This window comes from Alligator sinensis, unplaced genomic scaffold, assembly GCF_000455745.1.
Source record: "Alligator sinensis unplaced genomic scaffold, ASM45574v1 scaffold312_1, whole genome shotgun sequence".
NCBI classification, from domain to species: Eukaryota; Metazoa; Chordata; order Crocodylia; family Alligatoridae; genus Alligator; species Alligator sinensis.
Window position 1 is genome coordinate 1,757,148 of NW_005842029.1, and position 17,667 is coordinate 1,774,814.

Sequence of the window (17,667 nt, forward strand, 5' to 3'; positions counted from 1 at the left end):
GGCTGCTGGAGGGTTTTGGGGGGCTTCTGGGGGGCTTCGGGGGAGCGGGGGCGCAGCGAGCTTTCACCCGCGCGTCTCTCGCCGCTTCCGAGCCTAACTGGAACTGTATTAGCACCCCACGCTGAAAAATGACGGTAGGGGCTCTTTAACTAAAGCTTGTTGAACAAGCTTTAGTTAAAGTGTTCCTGCCACCATTTTTCAGTGTAGGGACACAGATGCATGTGATGCGGTAATTGCCATGCTCCAAAAGACTCGATTAATCAAGTGTAATTACAGCACATTGGAGCAGCCTTGATGCACATGTGTAGGTGCTCTTACTGATTAATTATTCTAAAACTGAAATCAAAGGATCTACTCATGCGAGTAATTTTCTGAGAAAAGAGTTCCTGAGTTTAAAATTTGCAACTAAGGGTAATCAGCCTATCCTTTGTATCAAAATCAAAGGACTATATCCATATTTGTTCACTTGCTCTAGACAAATTGTCTTAATTTGTGGTTGGATGCAATCTCCTTGTATTTAGTAGGGCTGTGGAAAATTTCACCGGCCGTTTCATTCTGACACCGTTTCAACCAATTTTGAGGTTGAAACGGCAACATTGGAACAAAACAAAGGCAGTCTTAATAGCCTTGAAAAAAAACGAGGCTGGTATCGAAACGTTTCAAAAGTCAAAATGTTTTGACCATAGGCTGGGGATGGGAAGTCAGTCCAGCTGGGCTGACTTCCCAACCCCAGCACAAGATCCGACAGGGGGCGGGAGGCAGCCCAGTTAGACAGCTTCTCAGTGGCCCCCACTACATCGCACTGGGAGCGGGAGACAGCCCAACTTCCCGGAGGTCCATGCTACAGCACGCTGGGCACAGGAGACAGTCCAGCTAGGCTGCTTCCCAAGGCCCTGCGCTACATAGCTGAAAGTAAAGCATTAAGGTTTGTTTTCATGTCTGTAAGCAGCCAAGATGGAATAGTCATTTATCAAAAGGCTACTGTAGAATTGGAATTCAAATCATTAAAATGCCATGACTGAAAGGCAAATATCATCTTTTCAAAAAGAAGACAGAAATGCAGGTGCAGGCCTTGCTGATTATCAGTGGATTTCCCATAGTGCATTTAACAGCTGAATTTGAAGATATATGTTCTGTAACGTAACATATACAGGGACAGTATTACCATTCTGTATTAAAAAGTGTACAGAAACAGCTTTATCTAGCCAGTGGTATTGTGGGTACCCATTAAAGCAGCGTTTCGACCTGCTTTTAGGTTGCGACCCAAAAGCTGGCCACAAGAATATTATGGAAGGGTTATGAATGAACTTTAAAAATGGATTGAAGTTTAAAAATAGATTCTCCTTTAAAGGCGAAAAATGTGGGAAACCATGGCTTTCTACTTTGCAGGCTGTCAGAGTTCCAGCCTGCAAGGGGCTGCCTGGGTTCCCCCACCCCTATGCCCCACATACACTTCCCTGCTCCAAACACCCATTCCCTGCCCCACATACTGGGGAGATGGGGCCTGGAGGTTGGGGTGGAGGCAGCAGGTTGGGAGTGAGGGGTACTGGGTCAGGACTGGCCATTGATGTTACAAATGGGTCCTGGTACAAAAAAGTTTAAGAACCACTGCTTTAAAGAATGAGTGATACTATTAATTAGACTGTAATGCACCTGCTGAAAAACTTTGTGTCTAGAGACAGACATTCAAAAAACCTGAGCCTGACTTGATTCAATCTTTCTAGGTTAGTCTAACTTAGCTAGGCTAAACTGGTTTGTAACCGCATAGGCATCCCAGAAATGCAGTCACATGCCTGCAGTGGCTCAGGTTAGAAGCTGTGGGGCACTAGAGCAGCCCTCCTTTCCCTTCTGGTGCTGAGCTGGGGGGGATGTGGCCAGGCCTTGGCAGGATGCTCTGATTAGGGAGGGGTTCCCCCCACCTCCTCCTGAGTAGCCCACTGAGTTGATAAACACTGAGTTAGGGGATAAACACTGTGTTATCACTCATCAGAAAACATAGCCTTTCTTCATTAGTTTAAGCTCTTCTTAAACAGGTTTTCCAAGGAAGGAACCAGTCTTCCACAGCAGGGACCATAGCCAGCATGTGGTATGCTAGCTAATGCTGAGAGGTGTCTGTGTAAGGCAGAGGGGATGGGAACGGGACAGGGGAGCAGGGGGAAGCCAGGCAAATACCTGTGAGAGAAGCAGCCAGGGAGCAGAGGGGAGGGGCCAGCTCTGCTGTGGAGCAGAGAGCCCAGCCAGGAGAGCATGTTGGGATGCTGGAGGAGTATAGTTTAACTTAAACCAGGAAGGGGTCTGGGACAAACATTGCATAAACAGTTTGACCCAAATCAGTTAAGTCTGGTAATACATTCAACCAGGTTTATCTCAAACTGATTTTAGGCATTTTCAAACTGGTTTATATGCACTGAACATCTGTTCTGTTACAGGTTTCAACTAGTTTCTGATCACTTAAACCGGTTTATGTGTAATGTCTGTCCTTAGCCTGTAAGTACAGAGTGCAAAGTCATGCTTTTAGACTAAAGAAGAATTTCTGCTGTGAGCTTGCAGCCCACGTATTTGAAGTGACAGAGAAGGAGAAAGACCTGGGTATATTAATCAATCACAGGACGACTCTGATGCATCTTTGAAACAGGCAAAGGAGCAGGTACAAAGTTGTCGTAGGACAATCTCTGGAATGCTGTGTACAGTTGGTGTTTGATCAAGAAAAATAACCTCAAACTGGAACAGGTTTAGAAAAGGGCTGTTAAGATCGGGGGAAATAAGGGCCCATACAATGAGAGGAGATCTGAAGCATTTGACTAGTTTGTGCTGGCAAAGTAAGGATTGAGAGAGGGGATATGACTTCAGTATAAAAATACATCAGGGAAGGAAAACAAGTTATTTGAGGTAAAAGACAATGTTGGCACAAGAGTACATCTGTATAAAGTGGCTGTAGACATATTTAGGCCGGAAATTGAAAGGTTGAAAAAAAAACAGTCTAACAGTCAGAGTTATAATGTTCTGGAACTGTCTCCCAGTAGGTAGAGAGGGCAAAACTACTAACCAGTTTAAAGATAAAACTTGGTAAATGTTTGAATAGGGAAAAAGATGTCTTTGGGAACTGATGTCAAGGACCAAGGAGGTCCCTTTCAATCCTATATAATAAGCTCCTAAGCATAAAACATTGTTTGTGCCTTTGACTTGATGTAAGAAAACATGTTGAGGCAAATTATTTGTTGTCTTTCCCACCATACAGATTAATCAGAGGTATTCAAAGTTTCCTTTTGTAGTATATAATAGTATTACAAACAGAGCAAGGTCAGAGTAAACAGCCATTAATCACTAGTTCAGGTAATGCGTACATTCAGTATAGGTCTATTATATTTCTTTAGGATTAGGATGTTAAAAGTGACATGTTAAAGCAGATACATAACTTAACCTTCAGTATTGTGTTTACACCTAATAAAAATGTCATTTTCGTTGACTTCATTATAAAAGATGCTGCTGCAGGAAGTAGTGGTAGCCAACCTTTTGACATAGTTGATTCAAGAATAAACCTGCCTACCTTGCACAAAATCTTCAGTGCCTAACACCTTAAAAACCCTTGGAAAATATGCTATATTGAAACAACTGTTCTAAAATTCTTCTCCATCTGACTAATCAGGACATGCCATACTCACATTGCAAGCTTATTATCTGAGGAATCAGGTTTTGAAGCTGGGTCATTTGCCAACCAAGTGAACCTACTGCCCTGCAGAATTCATACTTGGGGTTTGTTGACTCAAATAGCAACTCTGTATCAGTGTAACTGTAACATGGCTGCTGCTGAGGAGACATAAGTATTCTTTAGAATTGGGGAAACTGCTTCCCACCATTCTTCCAGCAGAATCTAGTACTGATGCATAAATTCATATCTTCAGCTTCCACTATATGCAATCTGGTGTGTGTGGGTGTGCAGACTATTACCCCCTTTTTTGCACCCTTCCATGTTTGTGGCACACAAAGGGAACAGTCTCTGTGCTTCCCTATGACTGTATCTGGCACTTACGAGACACACATGAAAGGAAAAAAAAACCCTGTACGTTTCCCTTTCTCTATGTGCTCACCCAGGTAACATGGACAATCTGAGCTTCTGTATGTGCATATGCAACACTTCTTTATTCTTCCTTCTTATATATTTCTTATTGTTCCTCCTACAGATGGACAAAAGAGGAAGAAATCATTAAGAAAGAAACTGGACTCATTAGGGAAGGACAGAATCAGAGACAGAGGTACAGCAACAATAAAATCAGTATATCTTTACCTAAAAGCTGTATATTTTGTTTAGGAAATTGCTATGTATATCTTCAATGGTTGGTCTGAGTTACCTAAGCATATATTATCCAAATATTTGTTCCGCATGGGGAAAAAAAAATAATTATAAAGTAGTTTTTCATTGCTGCCATGATTTGTAACAAAACTCTTGTTACCCAAGTAAGCATTTAAAAAAAATCAGAAATAATTGTTTAACACGTGTCAAAATAACACTGCTACTGGACATTCAGCTTCAAATAGATTCAAGTGAACTCCCTGCTTGGACACTCACCAGACTCTTGATTAATTCCAGGTACTGCCCTCAACTTGACGTTTTTAGACATTCTTTGTATACATATTCAGTCTCCCTAGACCAGTGATTCTTAACCCTGCTATGCCTTGAAATCAAGGTTGCCACTTAGGTGTACAGACTTGATTAATAAGATAAATCCCAAACTCTTTGGAACAGAAGAATTACTCTGTTTTTCTGGAGTCAAAAATGAGTGAAAACAAAGATCTCACATTTTCCAAGGGGAGGCCTTGAATCTAAAGAGAGGTTGCTCAGGACAAACAAGGTTGAGAACCACTAGACTCTGTGCCACTAGACTCTGATTTCTTCATGGTTTAAATTCTCCCCTCCCATCCTCAGAATTTCAGCTAAATGGATTTTCTGGTATAATTTAATCTAGAGGTAATCTGCACACAATAGTGAAAGTACACAGTATACAAGCACTTGGACACAAATGAACGTGGACCAGGATTATAATATTATTGCTTTTTATTAGCAACACGAACAATATGTAGATCTGGACAAAAATAATGAATGGTGTATTCATTTCTATGCCTCTGTTTTCTCATAATTCTGGAGTATTCTTTGGTCTAAATTTAGGTTCTCTGGGGCGGTCCAGAATCTTCCTGTGCAACTTATGTTTTACTTCTGAACCATGGAGTTTTTCCACCCAATTTGTCATTCCAGCCTTGGTTGCTCCCATATCCAAATCATGCAAAAGCATGCTTGTCTTTTCTGTTCTTCTGTTTGGCTCTTCCTCTGTGTGTCTGGAGCGCCCTGCTTAGTTTGTCTCATAAGCTTCATTGCTTCTGTCCTTTTGTTCTACATTTGTCTCCAAACCCTCTCTCAACAGACAGGTAGGCTGTGTCCAGACAGCAGCAATGCGTAGGTGGTGCACAGGGATGCACATGCACCCCCTAAGAGCACCGGTGCACCCCCCGTCAGGCCGTGTTCCCTGTTTAGGCAACAGGCAGTGGGGCAGGCAGGAGCACCAGTGCCCCCACTGCAAGCACCGGCCAGGAAGCAGGGCCACCGGAGCAAAAGACCCACCCCCCCGCACAGTTGCTGACTCAAGAGGCACCAGTTGCCCATGTGTCCAGATGAGCATGGCTGTGCGGTATGTGGTGCCGCACACTTAGCTATTCTCTGCACTGGAAGGGAGCAGTGCAGGGGGGAGTGGTTTGACCTCTGGATATCCAGGAATCAAAAAACCCCATACAAAAAAAAAAAAAGCAGAGTAGTGCATGCAGGGGCAGTATGTGCCACTCAGAATCAGAGCTTGGCTGGCCAGAGCCACACTGAGTGGCAGGATTGCTGCTACTGCAGCCCCAGGAGGCACCTAGGACCTCAGGTAAGGCTGCTGGGGCCAGCCCAGTGGTGGCCCCAGCCTTCCCTATCCCACGTGGAGTAACCTGCCATGCATCACAGGGTGTGTGGTACAGGCATTCTGTGGGGATGACTAGTGGCAAGGTGTGCCGCTGCTAATTGTCCCAGGGAACCAAACATCCACGCTTGTGTGGATGCAGCTGTAAGGTAAAACTGATTCTACCTACATAGTCTCCCAAGTTGTTTCCATCTCAAAACATGGAAATTTAAATTGAATATGTGACACTTGTCCCCTGGTCTAAGCAGAGTGTTATAAAATTCTTGTCAGCAAAGGTAATACCCATTGACTAAAAACATTCATGATACAGCAACTTTTAAGCTAATATGTAAAGGCTCAACCAGAACTGTACCTAGATTCCTAAATCACTTGATATATAAATATAAACAAATCATATTTTGTGCTTCTATTCCTGTTTGACGATTTCTAGACAGAATACCTGTTCATTATAATATTTTTGCCTTAACTGAATATTATGTTCTTGGCTTGAAAAATAAATGTAAAAAACATTTAATAAAGCTTTCTTATATTAAGATTGTTGATAACTTTCAGGAAAAATAATATGACTCTTGGCATGTTGAATTTTTAGATGTATTTGTTGTTTTCCCCATTGATTAAGGTTATTCAATAACATAATTATATTATACATACTACCTACTGAATACACCTCACATCAAATGTTCATTCCTTGGGTCTTATTGCTTTACTCATATTTTTGATTGCCAGATATTTCGTAAAATCAAGTATCAGCTTTAAAATAAGAGTGAATGGGTTGTAGTGCAATGCAGTTGGTTACTTTTTCACTCTGCATTTAGTATTTATTAACACACTTTAGTTTAATTTGTCTTATAAATTCTCCATAGACTTGTATCTCTTATTTATTGAACTGTTCGGCACTATTTAGAAGGAACCTGCATATGTACGAAATGCAGTATCCACGTGCAGGCAGCTGCTTCAAAACAGGTCATACATTCTCATCACAATAAGGCTAGGAAATAAATAGTAAACCTGAAGTCTTAGACTGTGTGAAAATAGACGGTTTGACACTTTATTAACCATCACATTGGACTAAGCAAGCACCCTTGTCTCTTTGAGCAAACTATCTGCAATTGGAATTTGATCAAAACAGTTTTGCTGATTCATATGCTGGAACAGACTGCAGGTCACTCTCAAGTAGCAGTATATCTTTGCTATGACAGAAATGGAAAAAATCAATAAAAGCTTGTGTTTGTCAGTAAACGTGCTAATGTAACACTGACCAGACCCACACAATACGTTATCTGATCACTAAGGTGTTTGTTTTATATAGTAATGTTTTGGAGAAGACAAAGCACACTTTACGGTGTTTGTGTTAGTGCAAATAAGGTGTACAAGCTCTTGGCTGCATTGAGCTGAATCACCCATTGCACTGCTTAGTATTGTAGGGTTTTTCCTCACCACCTTCTGTATTCTTGAGAAAATAAAGTAATGAAGTTTTGTGAAAAATCCCTTTTGCTTTACATCCTATTTCCCAGATAGTTACAAAACAGTTCCTTACACAAAGAACTGCTGTCCACTTATCCAATTCTCTGTTTTCAGACTTTTAACTAGTTTTTAAATAAACGATAGGTGTCTTTAACCTCATGTGGCTCGTACTACTTTGATATTGTCTTATAAATGCATTTATTTAAAGTTGGTGGTTTTTTGAGACTCTAAACAAATGTCATGTACTTGTTATACTGCTAATGACTTATTTTCCAATATAGTACCAGATATAAAGATAAATTACATATTTTGACAATATTATAAATACCTGACTCTCTTTCACTATCCAAAAATTGTGACTCCTTACAGTTTTACTTTCAGGAGTGTTCTAATGCTTCTTCTTCTTGGGTACAATGCCTTATAAATGTATATACCATATTACTCAGATATTATCTGGTTGCCTTCATACTCCTTTCTGTTAGTGTCTCTTAGATAGAGTTTCCATTTTTAATTATATATTTCTAATGCATCTTGCTATGTAGTGTTGAACTGTTGCTACAAGAAGTTATTGTGCTTATTCATTCTTGTGTATTTTATCTGCTTCCTAATTTTCTTTTTCTTTTTTATGATATACATATCTTAACCACATTTTTTTGTTTTGTTTTGTATTGTTTTAATAGCCACCATGCTGATTCCATGGACTTTTAGTCTATATTTTTTCCCTTCAGACTATTCCAAATTTGTCTTTCTTTCTTTTTCTTTTTTCCTCCTTTCTAAATTTGCTGTCTGTAAGTATAATGGAAGCAGCCTGTATCCTTCCCTTTTGGGCTAGGGACAGATATTAAAAAAGCCTATGCCTGAATAGATTCAATCCTTGCAGGTTAGTCTAACCTGCAACAATTGATCTGGTTTGCAAGTGAATAGACATTTCCTTTTCATTTCGGAAATGCAGGCACATGCCTGCAGTGGCTCAGGCCAGAAGCCCAGAGGCACTAGAGCAACCCTCCCTTCCCTTAGCACAAGGAAGCTGAGCTGAGGGAGTGGAGCATAGCCAGGCCCCAGCAGGCCTGAGTAAGACTAAGGAGGAGTTTAAATCCCCATCTTGGCTTGTGGGGTTTGGAGAGTGGGCATGAATGATGCATTCCCCCAGCGATGCATGCCCCATGGCTGCGCTGGTGGCGGGAACGCAGCAGCGGTAAGAGAGGGCGCTCCTGCAAACGGCGGGGGCAGGAAGTGGTGGTGAGTGTGGACCAGGGGTTGGCGATCACCTGCCAACGTCAGCAGCAGCCAGTGGCGATCATGTACTGAACACGCTGCTGGTGATGTCGGCAGCAGGGTGGTGAGAGGCACCGCTGACAGTGTTGGCAGTGCCTTTTTGTAGGGGATGCACTGCTATGCTTAGGGGGTGCATGTGCACTCACGTGCACACCCTATGCATTGCCCCTGAGAGTGGAGAAAGAGGGAGCGTGGCCAGACACCTGTGGGGGGGGGGGGATGAGGAGGAGAAGGAGGAAGAGTGGAGAGCTCTGCCCACCCCAGCAGCTCCCTTACTGCCAGGAGCACTCTGGGCACAGAGCGCTGCCTGGCCCCAAAGGGGGACTCTTCCCTCTTCTCCTCCTCCCCCACTCCCAGCATCCGCACAGTGGGGAGGGGGGCTCTGTGCAGTGCTGCCCAGCCTGGGCACAGGGAGCAGCTGTTACTGAGCCACAGCCCCTGGGGGTGGCCCTGCCCCTGCAGCCCAACCTAGCCCACCTGAGCCCCAGAAGAGGCAGCCGCACAGCGGGGCTGGTGGCAGGGTCACCCCCAGTGCCTGCAGCTCAGTGACAGGCACACTGAGCCCTGTCAGCAGTGCAGCCTGGCCCAGTACGTGTGGATGGCAGCTGGCTGGCTGGGCAGTGGGCTACCTGGGCCGGCTTGGAAGCGCCAGTGGGCCCAGAGCCCAGCAGGTGCCTGCCACAGGCGCTCTCTGCAGACCCATGAGTCCCCATAGTGCCTCCCTCCACGGTTCCTGTAGCTGGGTGAGAGCAGGAAGGAGAGGGGGATGCTTTGCTCCAGCTGCAGTCCCCTGGTGGGGGGGTGGGGGGGGAAATTAACCCATTCCCTGTCGCCTTAGCCTTAATGGGGCCATGCTGGAACAACTGTAGTCCCTGTCAGTGAGACAGGGAAGGGAGTGGGGTGGGGAATAAATCTCCTCTTGGGCAGTCTGACAGAGGCTGTTGCCCGTCCCTATACTCTTGCTGCTTCAGTGGCAGGATGTGGCCAGACACTGTTCTGGCATCGCCCCATTAAGGTGAAGGGGGCAGGGATGGGGTTAATTCCTCCCTCTGTCCCTTCTGCCCCCAGGGACTGGTTTTGCCAGCCCTGGCCACCACCTTCACCTCCACTGCTCCCCAGCAGACCAGCAGACCCTGACTGCAGTGGATGGGAAGGGAAGGAGGGAAGAATTGATCCCCTCTCTGCTCACTTTGCCTTAACTGGGCCATGCCAGCTGGTGTCTCGCCACATCTCTGCCCCTGCTTAGGCTACAGAGCAGAGGGGTGGGGCCAGCCCTGCTCCACTGGAGCAGAGAGCCCAGCCCAAAGAGCATGCTGGGATGCTGGGGGACTCTGGTTAAACTTGAACCAGGAAGGGGTCTGGGACAGACATTGCATAAGCCAGTTTTAGCTAAATCAGTTGAGTCTGATACTACATTAAACTACGTTTATCTCTACCTGGTTTCAGCCATTTTGAAACTGGTTTATGTGCATTGAACTTACATTCTGTTACAGGTTTAAACCAGTTTCTGATCACTTAAACCAGTTTATGTGTCATATCTGTCCCTACCCCTGTACAAAATATTGTACAGTGGCATAAACCTGTGGGCAAAATTCTACAGGGCCAATGAGCCATAGTCCCTATTTTCTCTTTTTCCTTGAAACCTGCTAGGTTGATGGAGGTGTCACCTAAGTTAGGGACATGGTCCATAAAATGGAGAAATGGCCATAAACCAAAGAAATCTAGGTCCCCAGCTGGGGTAGTATAGAATTCCACCTCTGTACCACTCTATAGCACCCTCCCAGCCTTTTCAGCAGGGCAAGGATAGTAGCCATACTGCTACTTACTCTGCCTGGACTGCTCTCTCGGGGCACTAGGTACAGTTCTGGGGAGTGAACATACGGCCTGTGTTTTCTGTTTGGTCACTGAGCTGTGTAAATATTTAGCCTAGTAGGTAATGTGGATTCTCAGGGCAATGGGGACAGCATCCTGCTTAACCAGGTTCCTTCTCAACAGGTTCAGCATCATAGCTTTGTTTGCAGATTTGCTTTCCCTTACACTGCATGGGGAGCATATTCGCCACAGGGACCCAATAGTACCTTTCAGTATTGTTCTCTCTTTCTGTGATTGCAGTATGTGATTCTTAATTCAGGGCACAGCCACACTTACACCACCAAACAATGATCTATGTGTTGTGTAAGTGCAAGGCAAAGCTCCCTTCTTTTATGCTTCATAGTCAGCTAAGTGTTGCCCTGATCACTTGCATGATGTTTTCTTAGCAAGCTTGACTACTGTTTATTTTATAATGAAAATGTCTTCCATTACTGGGCAACCAATTCAAAACAAATATTTGGCACTGTAGGCATGGGTATATTCACACAAACAGGCCTTGAGCACTCTCTTATTCATGACTATGGTTTCCCAGTTTTTCTGCCTACAAGTAGTGACTGCCAGTGGCTGGCTCTAATTGTACTACTTTTGGGGCTGGGAAGGAAACAGCAGGTGGAGAGAGAAATAAAAATAACACAGGTAGGTAGAGCAGGGTGTATAGGTTTCCAGAATAACTTTTGTGGGCCAGACTGTGGCTGTCTGGTGTAGGGGTGCAATGAGCATTCCCTGGAGGGGTGCAATGAGCATTCCCTGGTCTTAAGCCCTGTAACTGCAGGCTGCAGTTTGGGGAGCCCAAGAGCAACACTTGGGATGGACCCAGTGCCTGAAAAGGAGCACAAAGGGCATGGAGGCTTGGTCTCACCTCCCAATTCTCCCTCTGTACTGGCCTTGGGGCAGGTGAGTCACACTGCCAGGAACAGACTAGGGGGGAAATAATGCATCCTTTTCTCTGATCCCTGCCTAATATGATGCCCCCTACTTCTTCCCCAACAAATGCTGTGCCTTTGAGGGATACAGTAATCCATTTTTTATGAGAGAAATTTAATCACATGCATTTCAGGACTAACTCCAGTTCTGTGGTCTTTCTACCCTCCTAACAGCTGATGTTTATATAATTTTATTACTGAGGGCTAAGTGAAAGTTTCAGTAGCTGCATAATTCCCTTAATTATCTAAGGTCATCATAGACAATACAATTAAATTAAATGCTCTTTAATCAGGTCAACATCTTTGTTTTGCCATTTTGATAGCTCTATTTGTCATCATTTAATTAAAAGGGGGAAAAAGGTTCAAGTACCTTTTTCTGTTTTTTTTCCCTGCTTTGAGTGACTCATCACAGCAGGATACAACAAATCTTGCCGGATGTGAAAATACTAAACCTGAAAGCAGCACCCAACCCAAATATTGCAGTCAGTATTTTCAGCTATTACTGTTATCATTGTCCTTCTCTTTCCCACCCCTTTCTTATTTATGGCCACTGAAGCTGTCCATTTTATTGTCTGCATATGTCTCTAAGCTTTTTCTAAACAAGGGGACAAGGGTAGTGCCTTGTTTGGGGAAACAACAACATTTCACCATTGGTTTGAAGAAGAGATTCTCAGTATGTCCCAGCAGCCCTGGTCACCCACCCAGCACTGTGTGGTGGCTGGAGCCAGAGCTGCCAGGTCCTGCACATGGCCTACCTAGGGCCTGCCATGCAGTGCCAGGTGGGCAAGGATACTTCTGCCCAGTGTTTCCAATGGTGCCTGGGCATGTAGTCCAGCCCAACAGGCCCTGGACGCTGCCCGCCAACAGAGGCTGGTGACTGAGCATGGATTGCAGACAGCAGCTTCAGGCTCTGCTGGCACAGCACAGCGCTGGTTGGGTGGGGCTGCTTCTGCCCAGTATCCCCAAGGTAACTGAGAAATGGAGACCAGCACTGCAGGGCGTTGGTGGGCTGGACTTCATCTCCTAGGCCTCTGTGCGGTACCAGGCAGGCAAGAGGGTAGGTGGGGCTGCTTCTGCCCAACATCTCCCACAGTGCCAGCAGAGGCCAGAGCCACCACCTGCACTGCCCACCAGCAGGGGCAGGGGTTTGAGGAGAGCTTGCCCAGGGCCTGCCACCCACGGGCCAGATAAAAATCAATTGAGCTAAGTACAGACAGTTAAAAAGCCCAAGGCTGAATCAATTCAGTCTTCACAGGTTAGTCTAAGCTGTGTAGATTGAACTGATAAGCAAGTGAACAGGTATTCACTTTTGATTACGGAAATGCAGACACATGCCCGTAGTGGCCCAGGCCAGAAGCCAGGGAGGCGCTAGAGCAGACAGCTTGGGCCAAAGCTAGTCCACTCACCTTATGTGCGGAGAGCGTTTGCAGGGGAGGAGCAAAGTATCATGGGATGCTGGGGGACTGTGAGCTAACTTGAATCTGGAGGGGATTTGGGACAGAAGTTCAATAAACAGGTTTAAACTAAATCAGTTGTTTGATACTACATCCATCCATGTTTATCTTAAACAAGTTTTGGCCATTTTGAAAGCAGCTTATCTGCACTGAACTTGTGTTGTGTTAACAGATTTGAACCAGTTTCTGATCACATATACTGCTTATGTATAATTTCTGTCCCTAGCCTTGGTGGGTTGCAGCCCACAGGCTGTATTTTGCCCACCCCTAATATAATCACTGCTGATTTTAATGTTAGTAGAAGCAAAGTTTTTACCTTTCATCTGTCTCTGGACAGCAGTATGAATGCTAGTTTAAGTGTACTTTATTTTTATTAGGCACCCTGACATTCTAGGGACAGATGACTCCTGGATAGGATTTCTCTTGGAATTTTTTATCTCAAAGCTGATTCCTGACTCCCTCTCCCACAGCCTGCTCTTAAAAAAATGTAGTGAGATATTTTCCTTTAACACTAACTACAACCAGATAATAAAATTCAGAAGAGACATGAAGACTGATATATTGGAGGATAATAGGTTAAGTCACTGGAATGTGCTATGATCTTTTTGTTTTATTTTAACGCTTCATTGCTTCAAAAAATGCTAGAGGTGGACCATGAAACTTTTAAAAGTTGATTTCTTCAGCATGCATTTTGCTGAGTTTACGTGGATTAAATTCAGGTTTGTGAAGCCCTATTAAGCTGCAGTTTTACTGCACTTGGTAGAGTTCTTCACTAAGGACACTTGGTTATTTTTAGAGAAAACACACCTCTCTGAATAAATATTTGGTTTTTCTTTGATTGCAGCCAGTAATTCTAGAAACATTCTTTTTCTTCTCCTCCTATATTTACTTTCCACCCATTCTCTGTAAATTTAGAAGTATTTCTTACTGCTTTTACTTATATTTCTTCAGTAATTCACCTTAATGTTGGCAGTATGCCTATGTTTGTCCTCTGGAGAGAACAGTCCCAGAATGAATATAAAAAGTTTCATAAGTTCATAGATGTTTGGGTTGGAAGGGACCTTAGCAGATCATTGAGTCTGACCCTCTGCCCTGGGCAGGAAAGAGGGCTGGGGTCAGATGACCCCAGCCAGGTGCATGTCTAGCTCCTCTTAAAGATCCCCAAGGTAGGGAGAGCACCACTTCCCTTGGAAGCCCATTCCAGATTCTGGCAACCCTTACTATAAAGATGTTTTTCCTGATGTCCAACCTAAATCTGCTCTCCATCAGCTTGTGGTCGTTGTTCCTAGTTACTCCAAGGGGTGACTTAGTAAACAGAACATCTCCTATTCCTTACTTCCCCTGCCCCTCCCCCGATGAATTTGTAGGCGGCCACAAGATCACCTCTCAGCCTTCTCTTGAGGAGGCTGAAGAGATCCAGGGCCCTCAATGTCTCCTCGTAGGACTTTGCCTGCAGGCCTCTAACCATACGAGTGGCCCTCCTCTGAACCCTCTCAAGGTTGTCCACATCCCTCTTGAAGTGTGACGCTCAAAACTGGACACAGTACTCCAACTGTGGCCTGACGAATGCAGCATAGAGTGGAAGTATCACTTCCCTGGAACTGTTTGTCATGCACTTGCTAATGCATAATAAAGTGTGGTTAGTTTTATTGATCGCTTCATCACATTGATGACATGTTCATCTTGGTGTCAGCCGTGACTCTGAAATCCCTTTCCACTGCTGTGCTGCTGAGGAGATCCTCCCCCAGCCTGTAAGCATACTGATGATTCCTTCTCCCGAGCTGCAGCACCTTGTACTTGTCCTTGTTGAATTGCATCCTCTTCTGTTCCACCCACTTTTCCAACCTGTCCAGATCCACCCGAATTTCTTCCCTATCCTTTAGTGTGTTAACTTTACCCCATAATTTGGTATCATCTGCAAATTTGGACAGAGTGCTTTCCACACCCTCATCCAAGTCACTGATGAAGACATTGAACAGCACAGGTCCAAGGACTGAGCCCTTAATTTTTAATAAGTTTTTAATTTTCATTGCAATTTCTCAGAATTTTATTTTTCCAAAGCCTTTTCAGTGCCACATTGTGCTTCATTTTGTTTAATTTATAAAATATGTCCATTCTGCTCTCTGCTCATATTAAGTATTTTAAGAAATCACATTGTGTTGTGTTTTGTACTAACATCAACTACAGAACTTAAGCAACTCCTAATTTAAAGGAAACAAAACCCCTCATTCAAAACCCTTCCCACAGAAAAATTCTGACTAAATATAAAAGCCTTACTTCATACAGTGAAGGTCAATGAACTAAAACTAGTTGGGGAAGTGAGTTCCAGTTTTCTCACTGAGAACAGTATAGGTGAAATCTTCACGCTATTGAAGCCGGTTGGAATTTTGCCATTTACTTAGTGGAGCCAGAAATTCTTCCTGCACCCTGCTGTTCAGCCTTGGGACACTCAAATTTAGTTAGAGTAACTAAATCTATTTTTTCTAAATTGCTAATCAGCTAGGAAGGGGTATTCCCAAATTGACCCCTCTTTCAGTGCATTCTGTTATCAGCTTTCTCCACCTGATTCTTGACATTTTAATCTGATTCGTGCAAGTGTCTCAGCAGTTTTAACCACAGAACTTCATAGATCAGAATCAACAAGTTGATTTGCTTGTGAAAACAAATGCTGGGAAGGATGTGAAACACATATAATGGAGAGTTAAATAGATTGTGCTGTATTTCACATAGTGGAATTGGCAGCTACTTTAATATCTAGCTCCCCTTAAGTTTGCTGTAAACTAGGATGGCACCCACATTTTACATCCAAAGCTTCCAAGAAGACGTCAAGGCTAGTCATTGTGGTAGATCATGTACTTCTCTAGCGTGGAACAGTATAGGAGTGGATGACTGTCATAGTCTGCATTTCAGCATAATGGATGCCATTGTTTAATCAGCAAAGTGCAAGAAGGTAATTCTGATCACTGCTGCTTCGCTTAGAATTGGTCTGCAATTTTTCAATAAAATTGTTTTTGTTGGAAAATCATGACGTGTCAAAATTGAAACTTCCTGCAGGAAATTATCAGTTTGAATGAAAATTTTGTTGAGAGAGTTTTCTCATTTCCAGGATGGAATTTATTATCCACATGACAGAGAGAGGCAGAATGAATGATGTAGAATTACCATAGAATTGTGAGTAACCTGGTGATAAATGCATATATCTAGCAGGTGGGAGAGACAAATTGATTTCGGCAAGGGACAGACATTACACATGTACTGGTTTAAACTTGTAACAGAACAGATGTTCAGTTCACATAAACCAGTTTGAAAATGGCTGAAACCAGTTTGAGATAAACCTGGTTGAATGTAGTATCAGACTTAACTGATTTGGCTCAAACCATTTTATACAATGTCTGTCCCAGACCCCTTCCTGGATTAAAATAAACCAGGCACCCCCAGCATCCCAGCATGCTCTCCGGGCTGGGTGGGGCTCTCTGTTCCACTGCAGGGCTGGCCCCTCCTCTCTTCTCCCTTGCTGGAGCTTTGCACAGACTTGCAGGCACAGAGTGTCTGCCTGGCTTCTCCCTGCTAAGCAGGGATTATTTCCCCCTCCCCTCTGTTTTACACAGACACTTTAGCATTAGCTAGGAGATCACATGCTGGCTATAGTCTGTGCTGTGGGAGAGGACAGAGATAGAGAGGCTTTTTGGAGGTAATCAACAGGTAGCTTAATATCCTTCTGTGGAAGAGCTATTTAAGAGCAGTTCCATTAGTTAATGGAGAGAGGCTTTGTTTTCTTAATGAGTTGATAAACACTGAGTTAGGGTTGATAAACATTCCCTGCCAGGCAGCTCAGGTTGGGGACTGGGGGTGGGGGGGGAAATAATCGGAGCATCCTGCCAGGGCCTGGCCATGCCCCCATCAGTTCTGCCCTATGGAAGCAAAGGGAGGGTTGCTTTAGTGCCCCCCAGCTTCTAGCCTGAGCCATTGCAGCATGTTCCTGCATTTCTGGGATGTCTGTCTGGGTTACAAACTGATTTAGCCTAGCCAGGTTAGACTAATCTGCAAAGATTGAATCAGTTCAGGCTCAGGCTTTTTGAATGTCTGTCCCTAGCCTTCTTGGCACAGATGGAAATCAGTGACTATCCTAGGTTAGGAACTTGGAACAGGTCTGCAAGGATGCTTTGTCTGGAAACTAGCTTTATATTTTGGATTAAGAGTATAAAAGGAAGTCTCCCATCACAAGGAGGGACATCTAGGGAGATACATTTCTTATGCCAAATAGAAGCAGGTACAAATTCAGTGAATTTTTGGAGTGCCATTCTATTCCACTGAGATAATGCTCTTGGTGAGTTAATACACATCATGGTCTTTTAACAAAACAATGCTATGTTATGGACTTTAGGCAGGAACCCCGATTCAATACCTCTAATGGGCCTTTTGGCTAAGTACAGGTATTTGGGGATGCTAAGGGGGTTCCTGATCTAAATTAGTTACCCCAGCTGTGGCCCTTACATTTACAGACCCAGTTTCAGTGATCAAAAATAAATCTAAACCCCTAACTATACTGAAGTTCTGTGCCCACAGACCAGTCTAAAATGGCAGAATCCAGTTTAACATAGACCTAGAACAATGTAGTATCAGACTTACTCGAGCTAGATTGGATCACTGCACGGAACTTCTGTACCTGTGCAGCCCTAGGGCTAGGAAAGCCCAGCCACTTGCCCCAGATCCAGGGCTGCGCTTTCCCTA

At 44.1% G+C, this 17,667-nt stretch overlaps 1 protein-coding gene across 6 annotated transcripts in view; it reads left to right on the top strand.

Annotated features, from left to right (window-relative positions):
* The window catches only part of ARHGAP6 (Rho GTPase activating protein 6), a 575,699-nt gene that overhangs the window by 502,117 nt on the left and 55,915 nt on the right, over nt 1-17,667 (top strand). For all 6 annotated transcript variants that reach the window (XM_025202549.1, XM_025202547.1, XM_025202545.1 and 3 more), the window contains exon 3: nt 4,182-4,253. In XM_025202549.1, the coding sequence (XP_025058334.1) occupies nt 4,182-4,253 (72 nt within the window). The remainder of the gene's footprint in view (nt 1-4,181; nt 4,254-17,667) is intronic.